Raw genomic sequence first — 18,314 nt, forward strand, 5'->3', positions numbered from 1 at the left:
CCTCTTCCTCTTCTTCCTATTCTTCTTCTTCCTATTCTTCTTACTCTTATGTATTGCTGTCACATTGTATGGTGTTTAAAACTGAAATATCCTCCTGCGCTCAAATATGAAGTTACCTAATAAATAGCCAGCTGCTATCACCTATTCCCTATACCTCCCTATACCTTTGTTATAATATATATTGTATGGTGTGCTCCCCTGTCTCTACAAGGGACAGAAGTTATGGGGTTAATGCAGGCCGTAGACGGGATGAAAAGCGGCCAATTTTTTTTAACGTTGGTGGTAACGTCAGCCAATCGAACAACCGATTTTTTGTTTTTTTTTAAATCGGCCGATGTTCGACCCGTCTATGGCCTGCTTAAGGGATGGTTATTACCCCTGTCATGTTTTTTCTGCTAGCTGTGTCCCTTTGGAGAGATTTCCCTTTACTTCCTGTCCCATGGCCAAAACAGGAAGTAAGTGGAAATCCCCTCAAAGTGAGGGAATCCCTGGATGTCACCAGAACTAGTGTCCCCAATGGAATCAGAAGTGATCAAGCGGCCATTTTGGATCCTGGAAATCTCTATCTGAGACACAGGAGAGGATCTGCTGAGGATTTCCAGAGGTCTGGCTGGGCTGATTTCTTGTTTGATGGCAATTTTAAAGATGAAGATATATGTAAGCACATGAATAAAGTATATTCTGTTTAAGTTTTTATGGAATTACGCTATTGTGGTTTCATTTATGGTGGGCATCGTTTAGAGACTGATGTGGAGAGGAGTACAGTATAATACTGCGGCTGTGAAGATCCCTCTGGAGGAACTTATTATTATATATCAGTACCCTGCCTGGAGGATTACTAACCTTGTGTTTATAATTTTTTTGTTTTTTTGGTTTCAGAAATCACTTTGGAGACTGTCTTCACCTGGAGGTTGATTTTGAGATTTTGAATGACTTTGATATTTTGAAGGACTATTTTATTGTTTTCGGACTTGTGTGGTTTTTGTTTTTGTTCAGAGCACTTATTATATTTGTATCTATACTTGGGATACTAAGCATACTTCATAAGATTATCACACTTTTTGGGGTTTAAGTCTATATGCGTTTTGGGGAAGTTTGTTAATAAGGGAAGGGTACACTGTATTTGATTGTCATTATTTTGCACTAGGGGGGTTTATTTGTATTTATATACTTGGGATACTAAGCATACTTCATAAGATTATCACACTTTTTGGGGTTTAAAGTGTTTATATAAATTTTGGGGAAGTTTTTGAATAAGGGAAGGGAACACCGTATTTAATTGTCAAGATTTACTCTATATTGCTGTTCTGGTGCCAACCTAAAAAATCTGGGATTTTCTTTCACTGTTGATGATATAAACAACAGAAACAGAGATAGTGAATCTCGCTAACGGGGGCACAGACAGCAATAAAAACCTGACAGGTGTTCTATTCCCTCAAACTCCATCCAAAACTAAAAAAAATGTTGCTTTTATTTACAGCTGCATATGTAAAAAAGATGAGGAGGAGTCCACAGAAGTTTCTCCAAAAGCTGACACTTCCAGGAGTGTCGATCTCTCATGTTCCTCGCTGTGCTCAGTGGTTCCTCCTGCCAACCCCTATGTCACTACAGGACCCATCAGAGATGTAGAGGTGTAGAGATGTAGCGGGGGTGTCAGGGTCCTATCCACGGCAGAAGTCCTGGAAGACTGGGCATTTCCGCCAGTACCCTACATGGCCACAGAAATACACACACCAGTCCTGGTTTTGGCTACAAGCGGCCTTTATAAGGAGGCTCTTCACTCCCTCAAGTTGCTGGATGATCTCTAGCTCCCCATACTTTGTTCCTGGTTCCTGTGACTTCCTGATACCGACTCGGCTTGCTCTTGGACCTGTCTACTCTACTTTACCCCTGATCTGACATCGGCTTGGCTAACGGATACTCTCTCTCTCTTTCCTCTGTTTATGACCTCGGCTATCCCATCTGACTACGTCTGCTCTGATTCCCACCTGGTACCTGACCTTGGCTTGACCGGCTATCCAGTAATCCAATATTCCTGGAAGGGCTTGCATACCTCGCACAGGTGCCATCTGTCTGCAGACCTATCTCCGTGCACCAGCTGTGCTCCTGGGTGGACCACCAACAAGCACTCCTACAGGCGACCTGTGCCACTTTGGGCCTGACTCCCGCTGTCCCACTCTCAGGGGAGTCTGGAACTTAGCCGCAAGGGAAGCCCTCTCTCCATTGGCCTCCATCACCAGGTACCTGATAGGGGGGAACCACTGAGCCACAGCTAGGTACCAGGAGATTGACATTACTGGAAATGTTGGTTTCTCTAGAAACTTTAGTGGACGATTCCTCTTTTTTATGCTTGGTGTTAAAAGGGGATCTTCACTCTTTTGCAGATGTGTTCTGGTTTGTGCACCGGTCCCACTCAGGAATGTACTTGGAGATCTGTGCAGTCATAAGAGATGAGCTCAGGTGTTCTGATTCCAGTGTAGCACCCTCCTACATAGGTTGATAGGTAGGCTTGGTTAATTTAGTTCTTTTGATCTATGGTAATCTGTTGAGCAGTTTGTAATTATTTTGTTTTTTTGTGTCTCACTGGTTGCAGGTGGGCTGGGAGAGTCAAAGCAGCTGCCTGAATATTTATGTGGTTCCAGCCAATCCCAGGGGGAGGATGCCCAGTAGGTAGCTGGGAGGGAGCATAAATAGTAGTGATGTACCGATATATTGGCCACCGAAATCTATCAGCTGATCTGCTGGTAGAAAGAAAAGGTGCCGATAATGTCGTTGACTTCAATGAAATCGCATCTTATAGACTCCAATACAAAATTGCCCTCTACTGACTTCAATACAAAATTACCCTCTATTGACTTCAATGCAAATTCACGTTCTATTGACTCCAATGCAAAATCACATCCTATTGACTCCAATGCAAAATCACGTCTTATTGACTCCAATGCAAAATTGCGCCCTATTTACTCCAATACAAAATCACGTCCTATTGACTCCAATGCAAAATCACGTCTTATTGACTCCAATGCTAAATTGCATCCAATTGACTTCAATACAAATTGCGTCCTATTGACTTCAATTAAAAATCGTGTCCTATTCACTCCAATGCAAAATCGCTTCCCATTGACTCCAAAGGAAAAACGTCCCCTATTGACTTCAATGCAAAATTGCGTCCCATTGACTCCAATGCAAAATTGGATCCCATTGACTCCAATGCTGTCAAGGTCCTACCTTTTCCCTGAGGTTATGTTACTCCATGTGCTGGCGTCCATCTTGGATTCTGCTGTGCATGATGGGAATCCTTTTATGCCTTTAGGTTTCTGTGGTCCATCCCCCAGAGGGGTGTGGCTGATATCATATAAGCCTGTGGCCCGCACATGCTCTTTGCACTTGTGTCTTGTGTCTTTGTGTCGCTATTACTCTGTTCTGACTCTCGTGACTCTCCTGGTATCTGATTCGGCTTGTGACTTGACTATTCTTTGTATTCTCCTTTGATCTGACCCTCTGTTGCTGAACCCGGCTCGTGACCTGTGATTCTCGTCTGCTGTACTGTACTGTTTTGTCCTGTTGTTGTTGACCCGGCTTGTCTGACTACTCTTTTGTCTCTTCCACCAGCTACACGCCATTGGCGGCGGCCATTACCGCAGCTGAGGTGTCTCGGGGGTCGCGACCTGGTTCCTGGCTGCGTCAAGTCCATCCCCACCATCAGGGGCCCTGGTGAAGGGCAGCCTGGGACTTAGACTCCGCGCCCTGAGGGACTTCGGTCTGTGGGTGGTGGTTGTCGTCAGCCAGTGCGTTACATTGTTAGGCCTGCCTGTCCGTTCCTCAGCTCCTGCCCTGACAAATGCAAAAACGCTTCTTTTTAAGTTTTTTAATTTTATATATATTTTGTTTTATTTTATGTCCAATTTTTGTGTCTTACTTTCAATAAAAGTTATTTTGTTAATTGTATTTTTTTAAATTCTTATTAATTTCTATTCATGATATTAATTAAAAAGTCAAATATAATGCAATTATAAATAAAAAATATTCATTTTTTTAAATTGTCCATTTCAGTTTCATTTTTCAGCCAAGTGCATACCAAATTTTTGGTTTCCATTTCGGTCCAGAATGTTCATTTTGATGCACCACTAATAAATAGCTTGAGGCCTTGAGTAGAGGGGTTATTGTCCTGGAGGAGGAGATCCCAGCCAGCTGTGTTTTTTCATTTGCTTATCAAGGTCCTAGGTGTATTAGCTGGGGGGTCTATTTTACTGAACCTTCCTGGAGATGATGTGTTTTTTGAGGGATCTGGTCTGAAGACTTCAGGAGAGAAATGTCGGGCAGATATTGGAAGGAGGCATGCTACTATCCAAGGACACTAGTGACTATAGGCCGGTGTGTGAGATCTCAGTGACTGTGTGCTGCTGCTATCCCTCTTGCATCAGTCAACTTGGGCTTGGAAGTGGCCATTTTCTATGGAGTCCCTGTACAGCTCAGCCCAGGGCTTGTGTTTAATCTAGAAGCAGGGGTGGACTGACCATTTGGAAACTCGGGCACTGCCCGAGGGCCCGGGGTCAGTAGGGGGCCCCATGAGATGCCTCTGGTACCTATTTCATAGGCTTTTTTGAGTTTGGGCAAGGACACAGGGGCCCCATGATCCACTATTGCCCAGGGGCCCCATGAGTTGTCAGTCCGCCCGTCTAGAAGCCAGCTAAAAATGTTAGGAGCCAGTTTTTTTCACACGATGCGATTTGCCATGTGACAATCACGGCAAAACAGCACCGCGTTTTAGGCATCATTGAAAATAATGGCACCTGAACCTGCATTTTGCCATCACAGTGATTCTGCTGCAATATCAAAATGCCCAGGTGTGAATTTGTTTTGAAACTTTGAAACAGATTCGCATTACAGGCTAGATATTTTGTGTTCCTTTTGAGGTGGTTCCCACAGATGCGATCCACACACATTGTGGTTTGAGTGACATTACAAAAAAGGGTCCTGTGTGAGTTCGTAATGGTGCGTTCCAGACTCGCAAGTGATACGTAGAGTGGCACGCAGAGATAAGTATTTACATAGGACTGCTATTGATAGGAGTTTTGAATTGAAGTCTATCGGAGGCATTTTCACATTGAAGTATAAACTACAGTGTTTTTGCATTGAAGTCTATGAGACGCATTTTCGCATTGAAGTCTATGGAAGGTGTTTTTGCACTGAAGTTTATGGAAAGTGTTTTCGAAATTGAAGCCTATGGGTGGTGTTTTGATTTCCCATTGATGTCTATGGGGCACTATTTCCCATCGAAGTCTATGGGGCGTGATTTCCCATTGAAGTCTATAGGGCCTGATTTCCAAGTAAAGCCTATGGGGAGCAATTCCCTATTGAAGTCTAGGGGGTGTGATTTTCCATTCAAGTCTCTAGTGCCCAATTTCCAAGTGAAGCCTATGGGGTGCGATTTCCTATTGAAATATATAGGGCCCGATTTCCAAGTAAAGCCTATGAGGCGCGATTCCTATTGAAGTCTATGGGGCGCAATTTCCTATTGAAGTCTATAGGGCCTAATTTCCAAGTGAAGCCTATGGGGCGCGATTTCCTATTGAATTTTATAGGGCCCGATTTCCAGGCAAAGCCTATAGGGCTTGATTCCCTATTGAAGTCTATGGGGTGCAATTTCCCATTGAAGTCTATAGGCCCCAATTTCCAAGTGAAGCCTATGGGGTGCAATTTCCTTTTGAAGTGTATGCGATGCGTTTTCCCATTGAAGTCAATGGGATGCAGTGTGTGAACCCAGGCACCAGGATGCAATTTCTAGTTGCCATGGCGACCTGGTGCTTGGGATTTGTCAAGCCCTGGCTCAGCCCATTATTTGCTGCTGCAAGCACTGTGCTAGGAAACTTAAAGCGTAGTTCCAGTTGATTTAAAAAAAAATAAAAGTCAGCAGCTACAAAAACTGTAGCTGCTGACTTTTAAAATACAAACACTTACCTGTCCCTCGGTCCAGCGGTGTCCTCACCATGGCTGGTTTCACCAGCCATCTTTTCTCCCCGGCGCCAGCATCTTTAGTGTGGATACCTGGCTGTGACAGTTTGCGACTTCACAGCTGGGTGCCCACTGCACATGCGCGAGTAGCACTGCACTTTTTGAATGGCCCCGTAGTCTTCTGGGACCTGTCACATGTCTCAAGAGACTATGGTGAGGGAGGTAGGACAACTTCCGCTTCCGATCACCTTAGACGATTGCAGCGGAAGTGGGAGCGGGTACCTGTCAAATTTGGGTACCCGCTCCCCAAAGGTGCCAATCCTTAATGGGGACAACGCATTAAAGCGGAACTTCCCCTTTTGGGTGGAGAAGGTGACAAATGTGCTCAAGTTGCTACTCTACATTGCTGGAGGATCCCACAGTTACCCTGCACCCAAGTTAATTTTATTTAAAAAAGCATCAGTCAACGGATACCCCTAGAATAATCATTGAGCCAGAAGGGTGACAGAGACTGTATGCCTGGCTGTGAGTGCACTTATTGGGGACAGAATTTTGGGATCAATTCAGCGGGCCCTTTAAGGGGTGAGTGGTGCACTAGTGTGAAACCACCTGAGCTATCGCCCCAAGAAGATGTCACTGCACACCAGGGGTGGACTGACCATTTAGGCACTCGGGCACTGCCTGAGGGCCTGGGGTCAGTAGGGGGCCCCATGAGATGCCCCTGGTACCTTTCATAGGCTTTTTTGGGTGTGGTTTGAGTATGGGTGAGGACACAGGCACCCCATGATTTTCTATTGCCCGGGGGCCCCATGAGTTGTCAGTCCACCCCTGCTGAACACCGTTGGTCACAAGCAGCTGATGACCTCCCTGCTCCACACATATACAAGGGGTTTGCATATACAGTATGTGGCTGAGGGGCAAAGAATGTCTAGGCTGCTTATACTTGGCGGTGGGATAGCCTAGGTGGGTTCAGATTAGAATCTGAGCATGCCTGAGCTCATCCCTGCCTGTCACTGATTTTGGACTCTTTCACACGGACGTTCCGATCGGGTCCGCCTGACCGTTTTTCAGGTGGCCCCTATCGGAACCTCCATTCTCCTCTATGGTGCAGCGGGACATGTGTCCGTTTACACCCGCCAACATTCAATCCGATCTGACCCGCAAAAAAGGGACAGATCCAATTCCCCTTCCGTCTGTCAGATCGAGCCAGATGGAAACGGACAGGTGGTCCGTTTTTATCCGACCGCCCATTGAGGAGAGGGAGCAGCTCTGTGTCTGCTCTGCAGCAGCAGAGCGGACACAGAGCTGTCATCCGCTTGCTCAGCGGGGATCAGTGGAGAGATCCCCCGCTGGGCAAGCGGATCCACTGAACGGGTCCACCCCGTGTGAAAGGACCCATTAAGAGACTGCCTGCATGGAATATCTGTGCCTCCCATGTAAGTAAAGATGTCCATTTGCAAAGGAATAGGGAACAGCACACTCGTGTGAATGAGACCATAATAGAACACCTTCAATGGTATACCGAACAAACTAAAGGGAGCAAATAATAGAAATGTATTGTTAGAGTTTACAGAGATTTAAAAGGCTTCGGCTGGCCATACATTATACAATTTTCCTGAGATTTTTGCTTAAGATTTACCAAAAACCATATAATAGGAGGTCAAGCCTAAACAACACTTTCAATTGTATCCGATTAGGCAGGCCCTTGCACTACATAGTTGAAGGTAAATCTAAATGAAATTGGGCAGAAAACTGTAAGAAAATTGTATAGTGTATGGCCAGCCTTAGTTCAGCTTTACCAAAAAAACTGGCTATGCAGATAAGGGGAATCTGTAGATAAAAACAAACCGTGCATCATTGTCCAAACTTGAATAATGCCCTTGCTATAGGTGTAGGTCATTTACATGCCACATAAAGCCTTCTAGGATGTTGCTAAGGACGTTGCCAAGAGAAGCCTGGTGTTGCTTTTCACCTCCACCATCACAGGAGTGAGCTCTTTCTCTGATTCAAACCCCCTCACCAGGGGCGGACTGACAACTCATGGGGCCCCCGGGCAATAGGGGATCATGGGGCCCCTGTGTCCTTGCCCAAACTCAAAAAAGCCTATGAAAAAGGTACCAGGGGCATCTCATGGAGCCCCCTACTGACCCCGGGCCCTTGGGCAGTGCCCGGGTTTCCAAATGGTCAGTCCGCCCCTGCCCCTCACATGCTCTTCCTCTCCCCTGGTGCAGTTGGCCGGAGCTCAGCCTTTGAGAGCTCACTCCTGTGATGGTGGAGGTGAACAGTAATAGCTAGGCCTTACTTAGCAACGTCCTTAGCAACATCCTAGAAATTTCACAGTCTGGCTTCAGGAGGTACATAAATAAACTAGACCCATAGCAACGGCAATATTCAACTTTGGTCAAAGCTGAACAACTTGTTTTAATCTAAAGACGCCCATTATCTCCATAGGCAGTTTATTTTTAGTAAATGTGTACTAATCCTTTTTTGCTAAAAATGTTAATTTTAATGTTTTCAGTGGAATAATGTTTTGCTTGCAACCAATTATCGTAATGCTGCAAAATGTATGTACAATTGCAAAGTTACAATGACACAAAGTATTATAATTGTGATAGTAATGGCAAAATGCAACAGGTGCCTCAAAAGTTAACTTTATAACAACTCGTGCTGTACCACTTTCACCTTTGCAGACGCCAAGTGTAAAAGAACTACAAGCTCCAACAACCTTTTCCAGGCTTTCCTCTGGCAGGGAATGCTGGGAAATGTAGTTCCAAACCAGCTGTATGGCTCGCTCACTCCCCATTTCCGGGTGTCTGCAGAATCATGTGATTGGGGGGTGAGTGGAACAGGTCGACCAATGAGCTTCGCCCCTTCCCTGACGGACATCACATTGCTAAGCAATCAAAGCTGAATAACCTGCCCTTCCCTGCTAGCTCCGCCTCTTAGCCTCACCGCCCTTCCTTCGCGATGACGTTGTTGAAGCCAGCACCAATCAATGACAACTATTGTATAATTGACGGCCCTACAGACCAATGGAGAATGCCGGGTGGCGGCCGTTGGGTTGAGTGGATGGCAGAGGAAGCTGAGCGGTAACGGGGAGAGCTAACTGCGGAGAGACCGAGAAGCCACCATGGGGAACCGGGGGATGGAGGAGCTCATTCCCCTCGTCAACAAGCTCCAGGACGCCTTCAGCTCTATAGGCCAGTCATGTAACCTCGACCTGCCGCAGATAGCCGTGGTGGGGGGACAGAGCGCCGGGAAGAGCTCCGTGCTCGAGAACTTCGTAGGCCGGTAAGTTTTCCTGGAGTGCACCGCGGCCGCCCGAGGTGGGGGTCTGGCTGTGCGCTGCTCTTAGACGCTTTTGGTATTCACAGAAGGACTTTGCGCACTTTGCTTAGTTTTCTCCCTCAGGCTCTTCAATGAGTGACGTCACGGGGCTACGTTGGTTCTGCTGACAGAGGCGCAGCGCGGCTTGTGTTCCCCCAGAGAGGTCTCCAGGGTGACAGGGAGGATCAGTGACACCCAGGACTCGGCCTGTGTGTATATACCAGGGGAGGAGGCGGTACAGCATTCATGTAGTGTACAGTATACACATAGTGTGTGCCAACAGGTGGCTTTTTATTACAATCTTCATATAGATAAGTGTTTATATTGGAAGTGACATCATTGGGCCCCATGGTGGCTCCCTGTGACACCCCAAGGACTAAGGGACCGGCTTGTCCTGCGTAGATCAGTGCCATGGCCCATAGAAAACCCTTGTTTTGTATTGTAACGCTTTGTTGATGTGGGTTGTATATCAATGGAGGCACGTTGCATTCTTGCGCAGCTGTCACTGTGTTGCGTCACAACGCAGTGCATAGACATGAATGAAGCATCGCAGCTCTTGCACGCAGGAGCCAAAATTGGTGGTTGATTTGCGGGTGTTTTTTTTTTTTTTTTTTTTTTTTTTTTTTACCACCTCCCTGACTGCCAATCTACCTAACAAGAGAGCATGGTACCACTCGGACAGGGCAGACTGACAACTCGTGGGGCCCCCGGGCAATAGGGGATCATGGGGCCCCTGTGTCCTTGCCCAAACTCAAAAAAGCCTATGAAAAAGGTACCAGGGGCATCACATGGGGCCCCCACTGACACTGGGCCCTCGGGCAGTGCCTGAGTTTCCAAATGGTCAGTCTGCCCCTGCACTCGGATGAGTACACGTCGCCATGGCCACAATCAGTTTCTCCAGGGTGTGCCAGTTTTCCCACCACTGTCCTCCAGGCCAGTTCTGACAGTTCTCACATATATGTAAAAATCAGCATATTTATTTATTTTTTGCTAGAAAACTTTTATTTCAGGTACTTATATAGCGCCATCAATTTACGCAGTGCTTTACATATATATTGTACATTCACATCAGTACCTTAGGCTGGCCGTAGATGGGCCGTTTATCGGCCGAATTGTCGGCCAATAAACAAAAAAATCAGTCATTGCTGCCACCAATGCTCACGAAAAACAGCCGGTTTTCGTGGATTTTCCAGTATGACCGATCAAAAGAAATTAGAAGATCTGTGAAAAACGGCCGACGGCAGTGCCCCACTAACGGCGTGAATATAAATTCAGTCAATAAACCTGTCTATGGCCTGCATAACTAATTAAAATATATATATTATATATATAAAATTTTATTTCAGGTACTTGCATAGCACAGTCAATTTACGCAGCGCTTTACATATATATTGTACATTCACATCAGTCCCTAACCCTCAAGGGGTTTACAATCTAAGGTCCCTAACTCACATTCATACATACACATACTAGGGACAATTTAGACATGACCCAGTTAAACTACTGGCATGTCTTTGGAGTGTAGGAGGAAACCCGCGCAGGCACAGGGAGAACATGCAAATCCAGGCAGGTGGTGCTGTGGTTGGGATACGAACCAACGACCCCTAGTACTGCCAGGCTTCCCAGTACGGTTGTGATTTCTAGTGCGGGCAGCGTGCCATTAGAATTAATAGCACCCACCCGCGGGTCCATATTCCTCTGTGCCGATGGTGCGGCTGCATGGATTTCTGTGCAGATCCACAGCGGCACCACCAGCACAGATGTGAACCAGGGGTACATCGGACAGTAATCGCACCGCATTCCTGTTTAAAAAAAAAAAAAAAGCCATTCTTTGTTTAGCAATTTGAGCCCATTCATTTTGTGTGGGCTCAAATCGCAGCGCAAAGGTATTGGTTTTAGGTATGATAGCATTTGCACGAGTACTTGTGCAAATGCTCCGTATCAGCACCGATCTTGGTGCAATTTCAATTTCCTAAAATATAAAAGATGATGTTATGCCGAGTGAATAGATACCTAACCTGTCACGCTTTACAATTCTGTCCGCCCTGTGGAACAGCAACAAACTACGGTACTTCAAAAATCTTTAAAAGCCTTTACAGGTTACTAATTTAGAATTACACAGAAGGTCTGGTGCTAGAATTGCTCGGCGGTTCATGGTGGTACCTCACAGATGTGGTGCAATCACTATTTAGGCTCCATGCAGATTAGCGTTTTTTTGAGCTTAAAAAAAAAATGCTGGATAAGAAAGCTGGCAATAGCGTTTTTTTTTTTTTAGTAGTGTTTCAGTAGCGTTTAGGAGCATTAGTGTTTTATTAGCGTTTTTAGAATACATGTAGTGGGGAAAAAGCTAGAAATAAGATGTTGGGAGCGTTTTAGTAGCGTTTAGTGTTTTTTTCTGCTGGAAAAACGCTCCAAAAAACTACAAAAAGAATGTTTCTTTCTGCTTTTAGGAGTTGAAGCTCAAAAAACGCTAATAGCCTAAAGTAGTATGTATGGACACACTATTTAGCTTCTAGGAGAAGAAAAAAAAATGGTAACTGCTTCTAGGTGCTTCAGAGAAAGGCTAGTGTGCATGGAGCCTGACATATGCGTGGGGGACCTAGGTGCACGTTCACATCTATATGTGAGAGCACAGGGCAACGGGGATGCTCCCATGGTGTTTATTTTTGGTCACTTTACAATTTTTTTTTTTTTAGCAGCTTTATTACTATCTTGATGGATGAACAACATCCCTTGTAATAGCATGGGCAGTGACAGGTCCTCTTTATGAAGAAGTGTTGGGTCTATCCCCAGATATCGCCTCTGTCCTCAATAACATTTCATCAAACCAAGATCAGTTTGATCAGAATGCTTTACAAGCCAATAACTGCTTTTTAACAGCAAACCAAAACCAGAAGTAACAGAGTCCTTGTCGCTTCCGTTTTCATAGACCATAGAGATGATCGGGGAATGGAAGTTTTATCTCTATGGTATGCCACCCCGACTGCTGATTTCAGTCCCAGGCTCTCTGGTGGAGCGGTAGAGCTTGGGAAGGAAGAGGGGGGGAACTATTTTTCTGCTACATGTGAAAGTGATCCAGCAGCTGTATAGCCACTCGCATCACTTTTTACATTAAAAAAAAAAAAGCTACCAATGTGAAGACTGCAGCAATGACTCGGGTAGCACCACTGAATCCCGAGGACGTACAAGTCCGTCCATTTGAGGAGAAGTGGTTAAAGTATAATTCCAGTTTGAAGGGTAACTTCACATTCGTGAGGAAAATATTGTAAATAATAAAAATATAGCATACGCAATTTCAACACCAGTCATATTGTAAATGAGTGTTATGAAACATCGGTTTTCCTTTTTTAATCTTCTGTGCTGTATTTTTCTGTCAATGAATAATGGCAACCTGGAGAAATGTCATTTCCTGCTTGTGTGATTGGCTCACTGATTTTGCCAGAAGTCTGAACTAGGATACAGGTCAGATTTTTGGCATCATTGAATAATCAAATAATCAAATCAAAATTATGTATTACCTCTACCTAACGAGGGAGTCAAAAACTGGTTGCTATTGTAATCACCGACTCGCCTTATTGTGACATAGTGGGGTCCTCAAAAAAATAAAAATAAATAAAAAGCGAAAAAAAATATAGGGGGATCCAGAAGACCCCCTCAAGGAAGAGGTTTTAAAGGAGAACCAACAGCGGTATAAATAAAACCAACAGCTTTATTGAATTCACAAAAAGGTAATAGGCCTATTAGGCCAACAGATCCTCCATTCGCATTCAAAGAAAGTATGATCACGGTATCGCCTTATAATGTCCCGGGCCACACACATTAACAGATTGAGCGCTATACAGCTACCCTCCGTCTTAGATGAGCAGAATTAATGAGTCAATTGTCGTACAGTGAACTCGGTGTAGAGCTATTCACCCTGAGGTTATCAGAGGACAAAAGGGCACTCTTTACGTCTGGAGGAAAAGAAATGTAATCTCCAAACACAGAAAGGTTTCTTCACAGTGAGAGCTGTAAGAACGTGGAATAGACTCCCTCAAGAGTTGGTTCTGGCCAGCTCAGTGGATTGCTTCAAAAAAGTCCTGGATTGTTTCTTGGATACACAGAATATAACTGGATATAACATTTATAGGTTAAGTTGATCCAGGGAATATCTGATTGCCTCTCGGGGATCAGGAAGGAATTTTTTTCCCTGCAGGAGCAAATTGGATCATGCTTTGCTGGTTTTTTTGCCTTCCTCTGGATCAACTGTGGGTATAGGATTATAACTCCTAGATTGTAAGCTCCCAGAATCAGGCCCTCCTATCCCTCTTGTATTGAACTCTATTGTTGCTGTATTGTCTCCCATTATATTGTAAAGTACTGAGCAAACTGTTGGCGCGATATAAATCCTGTATAATAATAAGAATAACTTTTTTTTTTTTTTAATGGTTGAACTGGATGGACGTTTGTCTTTCTTCAGCCAGACTAACTATGTAATTGTATCTAGCGTCTCATACATCGGGAACAACCGTATTCAGCCACATAGGCAGGTAACAGGGCTCTGGGAAATAGACTCACCAAACAAACTAAAGGCCTTCATAAGATTAACAGCACATTAAGTTGCATGTAAATAACCGGGAACTCGATTAAGAACCCAGTATGAATAGGGCCATATAAGTCCTGATCGGTGCCACTATGGGAATATATCCCCATTGTTCACAATAAAGATGCTTCAATATAGGTGGTTTAGAAAAGCTCATGGCTTAATAGTGATGAGGATTGGAGGCTGATTAGACAGCACAGCCAAATAAGACCGGCCCAGCTTCTTCAGATACCTGGGGAGTAATGGCATCCAGAGCCAGTTGAATAGTTGTCAATGTCATTGACGTTCAGTTGGAGTGAAACTTTAGGCCATACAAAAAGTGTATAACTAGTTGCATTGAGATGGCAGCCACCGCATGAAATACGCCTGCAGGCTCTCGCCACTCCAAACGATATGGACATCTGGTAACGATGTAACAATCTTCACGTGGTTAGCAGATAAGATGATCGCTTTATGCAGGCCATACATGGTTCGAATTCCGAATGATTTTTCGTCCGAAAATCGAAAACATAGTTTGCTTGGTGCCATCAATTATTTTGAAAATTGGCCGACCGAGTCATAAAGTTCACCACCATATAACAGGCAAAACTTCTGTTCCTTCCAGCTCACGGCTCATGGGCATATTCTTTTCGGAAAAACGATCGTACGATTTGACCATCGAGTCGAAAATCGGTCGTTTTTCATGAATTTTCCAACATGCCCGAACACCGAAAAGGGGAGGAACCACAAACATCGGTCGGTGCCATTGAGCCACTAACAGAGTGAAAATCTGCCAATTGTTAGGTCTGATTTTCAGACGAAAAATCAGTCGAATTTCGACCCATGTATGGCCAGCTTTAATCTCATCCAAGTGAGTGGACCGTGACAGCCTCCAAGACCCCTGCCGGGTTAGAGTAGATGACCCTCTGGTTGTAAAGGCTCAAAGCGGTAGTCTTCAGTAGTGTATAGGTTGCTGCCATGCTCGAGTCAGCGTGAGGCGAATCCACTCATTGCCACCTGTGTAGGCGTGGCCCAGGGACTAGCTGACGCTGCCTACGTCAACACGTTTCGCCCACATGACTGTGAGATTTTTGGCATCCCCTGCAACAAAAATGTAACTTTTGGTGAGATGCTCCCAAAGGGAAATCACGTGTAAAGGGATCTAGACCCGGCCACTTTCCTCCAAGCCCTGCAAGTACAGCAGCTGATTGGTAATTTAGAAAATTACTTCCATTCACATTCAGGGCCCATTCACACCAGTAACTACACGTTTTTTTTCCTTGCACCTATGCATGCGAGACCACTTCCTTCTTCTTTCCTTTGGCTTCTATGTGCACTTTGATGCTTTGCAGTGCAGGAAAAATGCAGCATGTTGTACTTTTCTGCACTGAACTACAATGATATGATCTGTGCCCACAGGATTGCCGGGATTTTTGACTCTCTCTGCAGTTGGAGTGCAGTTCAAAATACAGCCAACTGCGTTCAATGTGAAAGGGCCCTCACTCTGCGCATGTTAACAGACAAACAGCTGTTTCTTCAGAAAAGCAAAAGATAGGAATCTGCAAAATATTTGTTAAAATCATCTCAATGTACATAGATCACCCGGAGGGGAAATGTTTTTTTTTTTTTTTGTTCCCTCAACAAAAGTGCAGTTACTCTTTAAACCTAACTAGTATTAAAGGCGAAGTTCATCTCTCTTAGGTGGGATGATAAATGCACCTTTTTTCTTTTTCTCTGCAAAAAAAAAATCTGCCTTTTATTATTCTTTTCCCCCACAGGGGCCTGCAGAGCATTTCACCTGTGATCCGGGGGCCCCGAGTGCAACGTTAGGCTCCTGCAGACACTTAATCCAGCTTTCTGACTATATCTCTGTACTGGCTCACTGACTCTGTACTTGAAGGGAGAGTCAGTGAGCTACAGGGGCTTTGATCAGCCATTGAGCACTGCAGGTCTGTCTGCCATGGTGTAGTTTATTCATTCACAGACTACTGTAAGTGAATGTTGTGGCTGTGCGTGCAGAGCCCTATATAGCGGCACCGATTTTGAAAAGTGACAGATGGCGCATGGGAAACAGCCTCTGCCCACTGTCACAGGGGGTGCAGGAGGAGGTTCTGGAGCATGCTGCTTTCTAAATATGGGTGTAACATGCTCCTAGAGCAATGGTGGGCAAATTTTTTGACTTGAGGGCCGCAATGGGTTCATATATTGGACCCGGGGGCCGGACTAGCTGCTGGCCGGCCCAGCCACTACCATGCCATCCATTGTAAGTATAGTAATATTCCCCCATAGTAAGCATAGTAATTCATCCCCCACATAGTAATTCATCCCCCACAGTAATTCATCCCCCACATAGTAATTCATTCCCCATATTGTGTCAATTCACTTACCTTTGCTGCGTGCGTTCCTCTCGCCATGTTCCCGCTCCGTTCCGGTCTTCAGGGCGGACTGTGAGAGGAGAGGAGTTCGTCACGCTGCCCCGCCTACATCCTGACAGCCAATGTTTGCCACGCTCCGCGGGCCGGATTAAAAGGTCCGCCGGGCCGTAGTTTGCCCATTGCTGTCCTAGAGTGAACTTGGCCTTGTAAACAAATACGCCCATACACGTGCTCGTGTAAACACATGATGCAGCATTTATGTGCGTATGCAACAATGCAGTACGTATAAAGGGGTGAGAGGTTGGACCTGTGTAGTGTACATATATTTGTAGACACTATCCAAATATCCTAATTATTACAGTTGGCGCTCGTTCACACCGTGTGTGGGTGTACATTGTGTAGGGTTGGGGCAGTGTGTTGTCACAATGCATCACACGGTTTTATTTATTTTTACTTTATCAAAGTACTACAAAAATGAGGTCTCCTGCACACCGGTATATAAAGCGGCATTTGGCCATACATCGTATCACATGCCCCCAAGAGCCGCAGCCGACACGTAATTATGCCCATAGATATGCAATACAGTATAAATTGCATTCAGAGAAATATGTCCATACGCATGTCTGCGTGAACGCAAGTACCAATGTGTATAGCATGCAGTAAGTGTACCCACAGGTTGGGCCCCTGGGGTGTACACATATTTAACCTCTTCCCGTCCGCCCATTGCATATAGACTGCAGATGGTAAGCTTTGCCGATGTGGGCTAATGTACTTGTACATCAGACCGCATCGATGGATCACAGAGCACACACCTGGGAGCCCGGTGGTTGCTATATTGCCCAGACACAGCGGATCACATTACTACTGCGTCCGGGCAATCACATGGTGTTTTACCGTGTGACTGCTGTGACCAATCACATTGTAAACACGGTAAAGTAAAACTAAAGATCATTTCTGTCTGCTCTTAGTGTGAGAGCAGAGAGGGGCGATCCTGCAGCCTGTGAGGGTACAGCAGCCTGTCAGGCTACATGTACAATCAACTGTAGTGCTAGCCACCCCAGTGTCCCAGTCTAGTGCCCCTGTGTCTCTGATCACTACCCCAGTATATTCATAATAAATAATGCAGCCAGTCCCTGTCACCTGTTCCCGTGTTCACAAAATCAACCCCATACACCATACCAGTATCCTGATCACCATCATACCCCATACCAAGGACCTGAGTACACCCATACCAGCGCCCTGATCACTGCCGTACCCCATACCAGCGCCCTGATCACCCCCATACCAGCGCCCTGATCACCGCCATACCCCATACCAGCATCCTGGTCACCGCCATACCCCATACCAAGGACCTGATTACACCCATACCAGCGTCCTGATCACCACCATACCCCATACCAGCGTTCTGATCACCCCCATACCAGCGTCCTGATCGCCGCCATACCAGCGTCCTGATCGCCGCCATACCAGCGTCCTGATCGCCGCCATACCAGCGTCCTGATCACCACCATACCCCATACCAGCGTTCTGATCACCCCCATACCAGCGTCCTGATCGCCGCCATACCAGCGTCCTGATCGCCGCCATACCAGCGTCCTGATCGCCGCCATACCAGCGTCCTGATCGCCCCCATACCAGCGTCCTGATCGCCGCCATACCAGCGTCCTGATCGCCGCCATACCAGCGTCCTGATCGCCGCCATACCAGCGTCCTGATCGCCGCCATACCAGCGTCCTGATCGCCGCCATACCAGCGTCCTGATCGCCGCCATACCAGCGTCCTGATCGCCGCCATACCAGCGTCCTGATCGCCGCCATACCAGCGTCCTGATCGCCGCCATACCAGCGTCCTGATCGCCGCCATACCAGCGTCCTGATCGCCGCCATACCAGCGTCCTGATCGCCGCCATACCAGCGTCCTGATCGCCGCCATACCAGCGTCCTGATCGCCGCCATACCAGCGTCCTGATCGCCGCCATACCAGCGTCCTGATCGCCGCCATACCAGCGTCCTGATCGCCCCCATACCAGCGTCCTGATCGCCCCCATACCAGCGTCCTGATCGCCCCCATACCAGCGTCCTGATCACGGCCATACC

The 18,314-nt window shown here is 46.1% G+C and overlaps 1 protein-coding gene across 6 annotated transcripts in view; it reads left to right on the plus strand.

The window, feature by feature from the left end:
- Nucleotides 1-8,979: 8,979 nt before the first annotated feature.
- Nucleotides 8,980-18,314, plus strand: part of DNM2 (dynamin 2) — a 244,936-nt gene continuing 235,601 nt past the window's right edge. For 4 of the 6 annotated variants that reach the window (XM_089656336.1, XM_089656338.1, XM_089656335.1 and 1 more), the window contains exon 1: nt 8,981-9,246. In XM_089656336.1, the coding sequence (XP_089512462.1) occupies nt 9,086-9,246 (161 nt within the window). In that variant the 5' untranslated portion in view covers nt 8,981-9,085. Of the gene's footprint in view, nt 9,247-18,314 lie in introns of all 6 variants that reach the window. The other 2 variants (XM_089656333.1, XM_089656334.1) reach the window with 1 other exon arrangement.

This window comes from Staurois parvus, unplaced genomic scaffold (assembly GCF_062004578.1).
Source record: "Staurois parvus isolate SC_StPar_1 unplaced genomic scaffold, SC_StPar_1.0 ptg000900l, whole genome shotgun sequence".
NCBI lineage: Eukaryota > Metazoa > Chordata > Amphibia > Anura > Ranidae > Staurois > Staurois parvus.